Source organism: Parus major, chromosome 3, assembly GCF_001522545.3.
Source record: "Parus major isolate Abel chromosome 3, Parus_major1.1, whole genome shotgun sequence".
NCBI lineage: Eukaryota > Metazoa > Chordata > Aves > Passeriformes > Paridae > Parus > Parus major.
Genome location: NC_031770.1, coordinates 3641305 through 3653600, shown reverse-complemented (window position 1 = coordinate 3653600; position 12296 = coordinate 3641305). Strand labels below are relative to the sequence as shown.

At 39.8% G+C, this 12296-nt stretch overlaps 1 protein-coding gene across 2 annotated transcripts in view; it reads left to right on the top strand.

Moving 5' to 3' along the window:
• The window catches only part of XPO1 (exportin 1), a 34232-nt gene extending 23130 nt beyond the window's left edge, over positions 1 to 11102 (top strand). For both annotated transcript variants that reach the window (XM_015622580.3, XM_015622581.2), the window contains 14 exons: positions 303 to 500; positions 1054 to 1192; positions 2553 to 2734; positions 3552 to 3708; positions 3815 to 3978; positions 4581 to 4715; positions 5596 to 5779; positions 6820 to 6926; positions 7245 to 7439; positions 7904 to 8072; positions 8779 to 8913; positions 9031 to 9190; positions 9270 to 9366; positions 10052 to 11102. In XM_015622580.3, coding sequence (XP_015478066.1) covers positions 303 to 500; positions 1054 to 1192; positions 2553 to 2734; positions 3552 to 3708; positions 3815 to 3978; positions 4581 to 4715; positions 5596 to 5779; positions 6820 to 6926; positions 7245 to 7439; positions 7904 to 8072; positions 8779 to 8913; positions 9031 to 9190; positions 9270 to 9366; positions 10052 to 10198 — 2169 coding nt within the window. In that variant the 3' untranslated portion in view covers positions 10199 to 11102. The remainder of the gene's footprint in view (positions 1 to 302; positions 501 to 1053; positions 1193 to 2552; positions 2735 to 3551; positions 3709 to 3814; positions 3979 to 4580; positions 4716 to 5595; positions 5780 to 6819; positions 6927 to 7244; positions 7440 to 7903; positions 8073 to 8778; positions 8914 to 9030; positions 9191 to 9269; positions 9367 to 10051) is intronic.
• The last annotated feature ends 1194 nt before the right edge of the window (positions 11103 to 12296 follow it).

The following is a 12296-nucleotide window of genomic DNA, read 5'->3' as shown; positions in this document are numbered from 1 at the left end:
TGACAATTTACAAACAGGCTGGTTTGGTGATGGCATTTCTAAGATGTCTGTAGGCTATTTCAGATTTAAGAATACAAAGACACTTTGAAAATAACACTAAGTGACAGGAGTCCTTGGTTTTGAGTTGCTCTGCCAGTCACAACTCTGACCTGCAAGTAATGTCATTGCAATGTTAATGCCTCTTGTTCCAAACTCTTACATTAATTTGGCATTTTGTCAGGATTTGGATAACTGAACTTGAAGCTATGTGGCTTGATGTGAGATATACTCAGTAATTGGGTGTTGAAACCACTGTTTTCCAGGCTCTTCATTACATGTTGCTGGTATCAGAAGTTGAAGAAACTGAAATTTTCAAGATTTGTCTGGAGTATTGGAACCATTTAGCTGCTGAGCTTTATAGGGAAAGTCCGTTCTCAACGTCGGCTTCTCCACTGCTTTCGGGGAGCCAACACTTCGATGTTCCTCCAAGGAGACAGCTTTATTTGCCTGTTTTGTCCAAGGTAATCCATGTTCAAGTCAAGGCACTGGTAAAGATTCAGATTCTGTTTGTGAATTCGAGCTTTTGCTTCATGTAAGGAGTGACATAAGAAAACTTACCATAAAGCAATTGATAGTTGATTAAACCCTAGTTATATAATCACTGTGAAAATACTTTAGGATGATACCAGTATATAATAGCATTAATGTGCTCTTTCAGCTTTAAAATAATTAATTTTAAAATAAATCTATATTAAGCAGTTTCTGTAAACAGGAAGGCTGGAGTGTTAGAGTTGGTGGAAGCCCCATGTGTTTGGGAAAAGTGGTCCTTAAAAAGACCCCTAATATGACAGAAGCATTTTGAAGCTCTGGAAAGTAAAAATACTACATAGGTTTGGGGTTTTTGTTTATTGGAGGGAGAGAAGTCAGCAGACTCTATCCTTAATGGCTTGTTAGTTGACATTTCTGTATAGCTGGATTTAACCTTTCTGTGGTTGAGGCTTCCTGAGCTGAATGCTCTGGTGCAGCTGGGAGAGCGTTGGTGGTGCAGCCTGATGGAGTTTTCACTTCCCCCAGGTTCGATTGCTCATGGTCAGCCGCATGGCCAAGCCTGAAGAAGTCCTGGTTGTGGAAAATGATCAAGGGGAGGTAGTTCGGGAATTCATGAAGGATACGGATTCCATAAACCTGTATAAAAATATGAGAGAAACGTTGGGTAAGTGAACTGGCTGCACTTGGTGTGCTGTGGGTCTGTGCAGCTGCATCAGAGTGTTACAGTATGCTATCTTAGGATCTGAATTATTGTGTGGGTGAAATGGTTATCAGCAGGTACTACACAGACTGGAAAGGGAGGAGGCAGTGGCTGCTCTGAAGTTTCCTGTATGAGGCATGCAGTGTTTTACTACCTGATGGAGTGGTAATACACTACTTTACTTTTGTCCTTAGCTATTGCAGTGATAATGAGTTTTTTGAGGCAGGAAAAAAAATCGAGAGTCCTAATTGTAGCTTGAGGGAGCAAAGGGAGTAGAGTTGTCAGATATTCAAGACATTAGACCTTCAATATTAAATATATTTTTTCAAATGCAGATGGGAACACGGAGTGCTCAGCAATATGTTGATGCACTAGGAATGTGTGTGTTGGAAAGCTTGTGAGGTGCAGTGTATGTGTGTGTAGTGGGTATTTTTACCCACTTTTATTTTTTCTCACCTTTCTGCTTAGGATGTAGGTTTAGTCAGGGTTAAATTAATTGTTTTAATACATTTGCATGTGGAATGTGAAAACCATTTTTGCTTCATGAAACAATTACTGCATGTCCTCAGCCTAAGTTGTATTGCCAGATACAAGGTTATTTGTAAATAACAAATAAAATGCAGGTCAGGTTCTTATTGCTTATGTTGTATTACCTATAGGATTCACTTGGAGAGGAAAAAAAAGGGGGGAGGGGAGAATGTGGTGGAAGCTGTATTCTGTGGTACAGTAAAAATCTATTTCTGAACCTGGCTGTAAATTGCTCTTGACTTGCTGGGATTTAGAGTTTTATATTGGAGACACTAATCCTATTAGGGGCTGATGCAAGTGACTGAGTTGTGATACCTGAATCTTCCACCTAGACCTGTTCAGGAGCACCAGCTCCACTTTAATAGTGCCTTATTGCAAGCAGCAAATGTGGTGGCACTGAAAGACAGAGCTGAAGAAAATGCATGGCCCTACACCCTGTACAATGTCCCCCATAGGCAGCCAATGCCATATTCCCCATAGGCCATCAGTACAGGTGCCTTTTGATAAAAATTTGCCTTGGTGTCATATGTGACATGCATTGATTTAGACTTTTCACATCACCTACATGGGATGTTTTGCTGAGATCCCATAGAACTTAAATTCTCAATAAAATTTCTTGTCCATCTTTAAAATAATTTGAACAAATTCCTGGCTCAATTACTACCTCATGCTGTCATGACTTCAGGAAGGAAACATCACACTTTTACCTGAGAGCTTCAGTGGGTTTTCATGAAACTGCTTACAGATTTGAGATGCAGGCTGCTGCTTTAAAACATCCCACGTTGTTGTCTTTCAGTTTATCTCACACATCTGGATTATGCAGACACGGAACGAATTATGACTGAAAAGCTTCACAATCAAGTGAATGGAACTGAGTGGTCGTGGAAGAATCTGAACACCCTGTGCTGGGCTATCGGCTCCATCAGCGGTGCCATGCATGAGGAAGATGAAAAGAGGTTCCTGGTTACAGTAATTAAGGTATGGTGGGGCAGAATTAACATCTTGGTCACACTTCAGTTTGTGCTGAAGAAACCAAGCTTGCAGAAATACTGCTCTGTGATCTTAGAAAGCTGCCTTGGTGGATAAGAATAAATGAATTGGGAAATCTTACATCCTGAATTTGGGGGTGATGACTAAGTTAGCCATGAACAGTGCATTGATCCAAGTAGCCTTTTCATCAGATAAAATTTAATTTATGATGAAATGTATTCTTTGGGGATGCAGAAGAGACAGAAAGGGATTGCTTACAAAATACAGCAGAGTGGCAGAGTAACCCATGACTGTAACTAGCCAAACACTTTGCTCTTTTGCTATATCAGTATATTCATTGATTAAACTCAAAGTTTGGTTAATATGTGGGTAATATTTTTACAAGAGTAACAGACTTTAAAAAGTTATACAGAGATTCTTCCAAAATATTTAGCTTTAAATCATACAGAGAATGTAGTTTAATTTCTTCTATTTGATGTGGAGTCTGTATTTTTATCTATCAGCTACTCAGCCAGTATTGAGTACTGTACGGCTTGTTGAACTCCCCCTACAGGAATCCTTAGTTATAATTTAAAATAGAGATTCCTTAGTGTAAAACACAGTGATCAGGGTTTGGATGAAACTTGAATTATTGCATTGCTCCAATCTTAACACACTTGTTTGGGTTTTTATTTCTTTATTTGGATTTTGAGCTTGATTGTGGCAACCATCTTTAATATAACTACTTATAGGTTGTTTTGCTTGAAATGCTTTTAATGGAACTAGACAAACTTTAAGAGGAAGCTAAGAATCTCTTGTGTTGTAGGATCTCCTGGGACTCTGTGAACAAAAGCGAGGAAAGGACAATAAAGCCATTATTGCATCAAATATAATGTACATAGTAGGTCAATACCCACGGTTTTTGAGAGCTCACTGGAAATTTTTGAAGACAGTAGTCAACAAGCTCTTTGAATTTATGCATGGTAATTATCTGCTTTTTAAAATTTCCTGTTTTAATTATTAAAAAAAGATGCCTAAACATGGAGGGGGGAAAAATTACAAAGCAGTAACTGCCTTGATTTTGTTTAGAAACCCACGATGGCGTCCAGGACATGGCTTGTGATACCTTCATAAAAATAGCACAAAAATGCCGCCGACACTTTGTCCAGGTTCAGGTGGGAGAGGTCATGCCATTTATTGATGAAATCCTGAACAATATTAACACAATCATCTGTGACCTTCAGCCACAACAGGTAGGTTTGATTTGGGGTTGTGGATAATACCTGAAGATTAATGCACAGTTCCTTCCTGTTGAAATGTAGGGGTGTTTTGCAAGGGTTGAATTATATTTTTTAGTTTTGTTAGGGGCAGTGTCAGGGTATGAATACCATGATCAAGTTGCATTGCTGAGATGTCAGTTGGAATGTTTGGAAGGAGAATTAAAGTGCATTTAGTTGGAATTTTCATGTCTGGAATGTCTTCAAGAAGACATAGCATGTAACTAGGTGATTCTGCTTTGGGAAAAAGCAATATCCTACTATAACAGTGTATACCTACAGCTCTTGCATTTAGGAAGGAGGGAGTGAGGAACAGTTCAAAAAGGGAAAGTCCAAAATCCAGTCCAAAAAAGGAAGGAGGAATCTGTCTGGGAAGGACATGGCTCATGAGAATGAAATGAGAGTAGTGTGCATGTGCACCAATGTAATGAAGCTTCAAGCAGAGTGGATCTGGCACCTGGAAAAAATACTTCCAGGGTTGATGAGAGCCAGTGCAAAGTTTAAACATGTCTGGTAAAACAGAGTTTTTGCTTAGTCCTTTTTAACCTGGGTGTTTGTGGTGTTGCTGTTCCCGTCAGGTGCACACATTTTACGAAGCAGTTGGGTACATGATCGGGGCACAGACAGACCAGACTGTGCAGGAGCATCTGATAGAAAAGTACATGTTGCTGCCCAACCAGGTGTGGGACAGCATCATTCAGCAGGCAACAAAGGTGAGCTCTTCCATTTTAATGCATCCTGTGTTCAAGTCAAAAGCCCTGCTAAATGTTTGCCCTCCGCTGGTTGTATTTTTTCACTCTAAGTGCACAGAATTGGAGTGGACTTCTTCGTTATATCATGGCTAAGACAGAGATTGATGTGACAATAAAGGTGTTGTTTTGAGAGAGGGGACTTAAATGACAAAAAGAAAAACTTGTTTAAATCTGATTTACAGTTCAGTCTGTTACTGTACAGAATTCATCTCAGTAAGTTTTTCTAATGCCTCCCTTTCACTTGGATTTTGGGTAACAGAAAAGTTAAAATGCTAAAATTACTGTTCACTGTTACTCCTTTTTTCTCCCACCATTCTCCTAAAGTATGTATTTTCTTATTTTATCTTCTGTTTCTTTCAGTCTTTTGAAAATACTTTTATTTCTAGACATTAAAGAACAACAGTCTTGCACTTCACAGGAGATAATCCATTTACAGTTAATCTAATTGAGGGCCTGAAACTTAAGCAACTTTGAGTTACTTTTCCTACCCTGACTTCTCCTAAGAACATACTGCATTTCGTTTGGACCCCTTCTATCTGTTTTCAACTTCTTAATCTCCTCAGTTTTTCTTCTTTCTCTAACTAGAGTAAAGCTTATGGCACTGCAGCAAAAATAATTCTGCAGAAAGCAGGAGGAAATGAAGTTTTATCCTGACTCGGTTGGAGGTAGTGGCAAATACTGTGAAATAAACTGCAGGATCTCTATAAAAAGTCCATAAATTTGAGTCATCTGTTCTTTAAAGGCAGTGTATAAAATAAATTGTTTAAACTTAGCCTTTAAATTTAAAGCCAAAGGGTGGTTGTATTGACTAATGAAGATGAACTCTTAATTTTTTTCACAGAATGTTGATATTCTAAAGGATCCTGAAACAGTTAAGCAGCTTGGTAGCATTCTGAAAACCAATGTACGAGCGTGTAAAGCAGTTGGCCACCCCTTTGTGATTCAGCTTGGAAGAATTTATTTAGATATGCTGAATGTGTACAAGTGCCTAAGTGAAAATATTTCTGCAGCTATTCAGGCTAATGGTAAGAAATTCCATCTTCTTCCTGAAAATGGGGTTTAGCAGTGTCTGCCGTTTGGTTTCAGAGTCCATCCCAGTTAGGTTAATCTTATTTTACTGTTTGGGAGAGTGGAGAAGGGCTGAAGGTGCTCACTTAAATCTTCTGCTTTTAACAGATGTTGTAGTCAAATGAAGAACTCCCAGCCTTGGAGGGATAAAGAAACATCTATAAATGAGAAAGTTTAGGAGAATGCAGAACACCAGGGATGCTTATTTAGAATTGATAAGCATCTTGCTGAGATGCAGTGTAGCCTGTGTTCTTTTAGCTCACTCTGGTTTTGAGTATTAAAGGACTGTCTGTAAATAGGCTCTCATTCATTCCTTCAGAAGATGTCAGCAGGGTTTTGGGATGAGACTGTGCTGCTTACAAGGCTGTCTTTCAGAAATGTAATGAGTTGAGATGCCTGAAAGTCGTGCTAAAGCAGGCTTGCAATCACAGAAGGAATTCTCAATTACCTCCCTTATTTTTACCAGCTAACTTAGGGCCTGTGGCATCTCAGTAGAATGTGCTCCTGTAGTAGTTCATTACAAGATGAAATGAGTCAGTGCTGAACTCTGTGCTGTGCCCAGTTTTCTGGCCAGTGCACAAGATGTACCTGGAAATTGGAGTGTTAAATGCATCTTGGTAACTGTGCAGCTGGTTTACCTTGAAGTAGCTTCTCGGAATTCAGAATAAAACTGGCAGAGAAATCAATAACTTTTCAGTCAGCTGATCTAATGGCCAGAATTCATCCTTGCCAGACACAGTGAAGTTTAGGAAGCAGTTGCTGGGGCTTGTGGGCCTGGTGAACTCCTCAAGCAGCAACTGCTGTGATTGCATTTGCTTCAGAGAATGTTTTTACAACTGTCAAAGATTAAAGACAAAGGAAGTCTCTAATAGTCTTCGCCATTCAGATATAAAAATTAAGTATTCTCTCTTTTGTTAATATCAAGTTAATTGGGGTGGGTTCGTTGTTGTTGTTTTTGACACCTCACACAATTAACTGAAGCTTTAAAATTTTCCAGGTGAAATGGTAACAAAGCAGCCCTTGATTAGAAGTATGAGGACTGTAAAAAGGGAAACTTTAAAATTAATTTCTGGCTGGGTGAGCAGATCCAATGATCCACAGATGGTAAGTGGATGCATTTTATACAAATAACTCCTATTTTATACAAATAACTCCTAAGGCAGAATTGGGGAGAACTCTGCTTTGTGTTCAGTTGTTGGTCACAGGAACTTACTTCAGGAGATATGTAAAATATAATGGAGGAAGTGGAATTGTAAGAGGTAAGCGGAGTCAAGGAGATTTAAGATGGAGACAGAGGATGGGAACTTCAACCTCTTTAGGAAAAGTGTCACCTGTAACTGAAGGAGGAGCTTGGTACAGACTGTGCTGGAGACTTTGCTCAGTAGCTGCACTGCTATAACCTGGCTTAACTCTTCCAACCAGGTAGCTGAAAACTTTGTTCCTCCGTTGTTGGATGCAGTTCTCATCGACTACCAGCGGAACGTCCCGGCCGCTCGGGAGCCCGAGGTGCTCAGTACCATGGCTATCATTGTCAACAAGCTGGGGGGACACATCACTGCTGAAATACCTCAGATCTTCGATGCTGTTTTTGAGTGCACATTAAACATGATCAACAAGGTATTTATACTTAAAACCTGAGAGAAAACATCTCCCTCTGAACATCATTGCAGTATTTGGGATCTTGTGATTCATGGTTTTTTCCCAGTCACAGAGCGCATTTGTGGCACTTGATTGCAATTTCTGCTCAAATGAATGTGCTTGTTGTATAGTTGAGCTGTGTGGTTGTCTTAAATTACTTTCTCTGGTTAGCTCTTGATTTAAACCATTAGTAATTTTTTGGGGGCCTTGGAGTGTTGCACCTCTGCAAGCAGAAGCCAAATGTCAGTGTAGGACTAACTGCTAAAATTGATAAATATTTTAAGTGTAAAAGCATGTTTACTGCTCAGTCAAGTATTTCCTCACTAAGTGTGCAGTACACACTGACTTGCTGTGTTTAATGATGCTATGTTTAATTATGCTCTGTTTAAAGATGTTATGATGGAACTTCAGGAGACTTGGATTTTTTCCCCTTTCTCTTGCAGGACTTTGAAGAATATCCTGAACATAGAACAAACTTTTTCTTGCTACTCCAGGCTGTAAATTCTCATTGCTTCCCAGCCTTCCTGGCCATTCCACCTGCACAGTTCAAACTTGTCCTGGATTCTATTATTTGGGCTTTCAAACACACAATGAGAAATGTTGCAGATACAGGTAAATGGAAGTGTTTAATACAGATCAGAGATTTTCTGGTAGAGTGCTGTTCTTTTTCTTCCTCTTCCTTAATCAAACTTACCGTATTGTTCACACGATTCTGCTTTTGCACAAGTGTAGAACTCCTCTGTCTCAGCTTCAAGGTGTCAGCCAGAGATCCATGGATGGGCTGAGATGTTTGGTTGTTTCATTCCTGTAACTGGAAGAGAGCAGTATTACAGTTTCTACTTGCTTGTTTTGCCACGTGACCATTGGTGCTCTTCTGAAACGGCTGAACAGATGCAGCAGCTTAAAATGGTGCCACAAAAAAAATTGTGACACCAGGGATTCTTTTAGCCATTTAGGCATGGGGAGAAAGAATGTTTTGCAGTTGCGTTTCACCAAGTAAAGTAATTAGTTAGTGTTTAAGTCTAAACATTAAAACAGCTTTCCATGTTTAAATAGGCAACACTTGTCTGGGTTTTGATCATCCAATGGTGTGATTGGCTCTTTATGCTAATGATATGCTAATGATAGTATAATGAAGCTGAAGGGGCATGCCATGTCTGGGAGGCAGTGCCTCACAAAGCCCTCACATGTGCCGTGCTGGGAATCCTGCTGCCCATCAGGATTTCTTGGGATATTCCTGTTGTTTTGGAAAAGGCCAAAATCTCCCAGCCGCTGGAATTTTGTTCTCTTGGTCACTGTTTTAATGCCTGTTTTGCAGGACTTCAGATCCTTTACACCCTACTCCAGAATGTTGCACAGGAAGAGACGGCTGCCCAGAGTTTCTATCAGACGTATTTCTGTGATATCCTCCAGCACATCTTCTCTGTGGTCACAGACACCTCGCACACTGCAGGTGAGAATGTGCCTGCACGTGAGGCAGGTGGTGCAAACCATCCCTCTGAACATCAAAACAATGCAACACATCCTGTTCTGAATAACAACTGCGTGTGTCTGGCTTTGATCTGTGCAGGTTTGACAATGCATGCGTCAATCCTTGCGTACATGTTCAACCTGGTAGAAGAAGGAAAAATAAGTACTCCTTTAAACCCTGGAAATCCAGTGAACAACCAAATGTTTATTCAGGAGTATGTGGCTAATCTCCTCAAATCTGCATTTCCTCACCTGCAAGAGTAAGTCTGCCATGATTCCTTAATGCTTTCCCAGTGGGTTCTTACTTCTTGGAATTCTAACCGATGTGTTTGCTGTTAGTGCCCAGGTTAAGCTGTTCGTAACAGGACTCTTCAGTTTAAACCAGGATATTCCTGCCTTCAAGGAACACCTAAGGGATTTCCTGGTTCAAATCAAGGTATGTTGGGCATGCTTTTCTCGAGAAATTAAAAATAATTTTCAACAGGATATTGTTGGAAAGATTTTGGACAGTGTGGAGTCAGTGTTTGAGAAATAGAAGTTATTTTGCATCTTTTTAAAATGCAGTGAGTGAAAACTCTGTCCAATGGCTTGTGTGACTGAGTGGTGTTCATGGAACCTGTTTCACTGGGATTTAATTTCATAAATTGGGTTTGAACATCATTGCTGGTGTTTTACATTGTGCACACAATCCTTATGTCTTAGGACAACTGCAAAACTAAATCTAATGGGAAATAAGTTTTTTCATTCTGCTTGGAATTGGGACCATCGAATTTGAAATTCACACTAATGCTGTGCCTTTATTTTTTCTAAGGATGCTGGAATTACAAGATTGTAGGAAATAGTTAATTTGTTTTGAGACTGCAATTGTCAGGTATTTCAGAATTGTAATGATTCTGCTTTAATGGTGATACACTCCAGTTTGTGGGTTTGGCATCCCATTCTATAATACACGAAGAACATCTTGAAATATTGCTTTATATTGTGACCTGAGGAGCAGAAAACCATGCAAGTAGCCTTGTCAGGGAACAGGAAGGGAAGATGTTTCCTGTATAATTTTGGAAGCTATTACTCTGCCATAAGCACTTGACAATAAACTGATGTTTTTGTGTGAATTATCCCAGGAATTTGCAGGTGAAGACACATCAGACTTATTCTTGGAAGAGAGAGAAACAGCCCTTCGGCAGGCTCAAGAGGAGAAGCATAAACTTCAGATGTCTGTACCTGGCATCCTTAATCCACATGAAATTCCTGAGGAGATGTGCGATTAAAAACAAAAATAAAACAAGTTTTGCAGTTTTCTTTCTGTACAGCTACTTTGTTGTGATAGAAGAAAACAGCACTTGGATATTTGTTGACCAAAATGATGCCAATTTGTAAATTAAAATGTCACCTAGTGGCCCTTTTTCTTATGTGTTTTTTGTATAAGAAATTTTCTGTGAAATATCCTTCCATTGTTTAAGCTTTTGTTTGGTCATCTTTATTTAGATTTGCATGAAGTTGAAAATTAAGGCATTTTCAAAGTAATTACTTCATGCCCATTTTGTGGCTAAGGGGAAAATAGGCAAAACGTAACTTGTAAAAGACTATATTGCAAAATAATACAATTTCCTGTAAGAGTATCGATTTTTAATTCGGAGTAATTTTCTTTCTAGTCTGTCCTGCAGTCTAGGAGAAAAGGTAAAGAGTAAAGCAGATTGAATTAATTGTTAAGCAGAGGATTCTAGTGCTGCGTTTGTTCTGAGCAGTTAGCAGCTTTCTGGACTGAGTGGTAAGGCTATAGGCTACGTGTATTTGCAAGTTGTATGGCAAGTTTGCAGCAAGATCATGTGCATATCATCCCATTGTAAAGCAACTTCTAAAGAGTATGGGAACACAGTACAGTTAGTTATTTTTACACAGTTCTTTTGTTTTTGTGTGTGTGCTGTCGCTTTGTCGACAACAGCTTTTTGTTTTCCTCAATGAGGAGTGTTGCTCATTTGTGAGCCTTCATTAACTCGAAGTGAAATGGTTAAAATATTTATCCTGTTAGAATAGGCTGCATCTTTTTAACAACTCATAAAATAAAAAAAAAAAACTGGCTTTTGAGATGACTTATACTAATTTACATTGTTTACCATGCTGTAGTGCTTAAAGAACACTACTTAAGAGCAAAATAAACTTGGTTTACATTTATTTTTCTTTCTTTGGCTTATTCTTTTATTGGATGAAAATGCTGTGATCATATTTAAGATTTGTATTTGAAGGCATAGGAAAAGTTCCTTGAGGTCTAGATAACTGTTGCTTCTGCCTTGCCTCATCTCAAGGACTTTGGTTGTGCTTGAAGTTACCACGAACTAAGTTGGGTTCCATTTGGAAGTACAGTAGCTGTTGACTTACCTCCATGGATAACTATTCCATACCACGTTACTATATAAAATGCCAGGAATGAGGTACTCTTGCTCTTTCTTTCTCTCTCTGGACTCTTTGCAATTTATTTCAAAGAGGTATTGCACTGTATCTTGACTAAACAGTTAATAATAGTCCATGTTAATAACATGTGTAGACAAGATCTATGGTTATTTTTCTACCTAAAGTTTTGTAGTTAAATGATTTTCACAGATTTATGAAGCAGTATGAACACTAAGGGTGTGTACAGTCTTGGCTTCCCCATCTCTGTTGTGTCTTGTCTGTGTCCTCTAACAGTCGGTGTCGAGCTCTCCCCAGGTTTCTCCATGGATTTGGTGTCCAGTCTCCAGTTGTTACTGGGATGAAGTGTAGCCATGGTCAGAGAGCTGTCACAGGAGCCAGGCAGGCGTGGGGCCGTTGTGTGTCCGTTTGGGTGCTGTAGTAATTCCCTTAGTGCTGTGTATCCCTTTGCAGTAGAAGTGCATGAGATAGCGGTGTTCCTGTAGGATGTAGCTGTGCCCAGAATGCTTCCAGGCTGGAGTCTCGGCCCCTCTGTGTCTGTGAGCATTTCCCGGCCCTGGCAAAGCTCAGCCGCTCCTGTGGGAAGGGCCTTGGGCAGTGGCACCAGGCTGGCACTGCTTGGAGCCCTCCTCAAATCCTCATGGCTGGCACTGCCTACAGCTTCCCAAAACTCAAATACTGCCAGAGTTACAAAGCCCATTTCTTACTCTCCTTAAAGCTCGCAGTTCCAGCTTTTTCATGTCTTCCCATCAATGTGGAGCTTTCTGCTCCACCCTCAAGGCAATATTGTCTTTACTGGGCAGTTCAAAGTGCAGCAGTTGAAGTCCTGTTGAAGGACACATGTGGAAAGGACATGAAATGGCTCGTGAGCAGGCTGAGGCACAGCATTAGAGCTACAGATCACCAAAAGCTGTGCAGAGAAGTAAGAAAAGGTTATTAAAATGGAAATAAACCCCACGG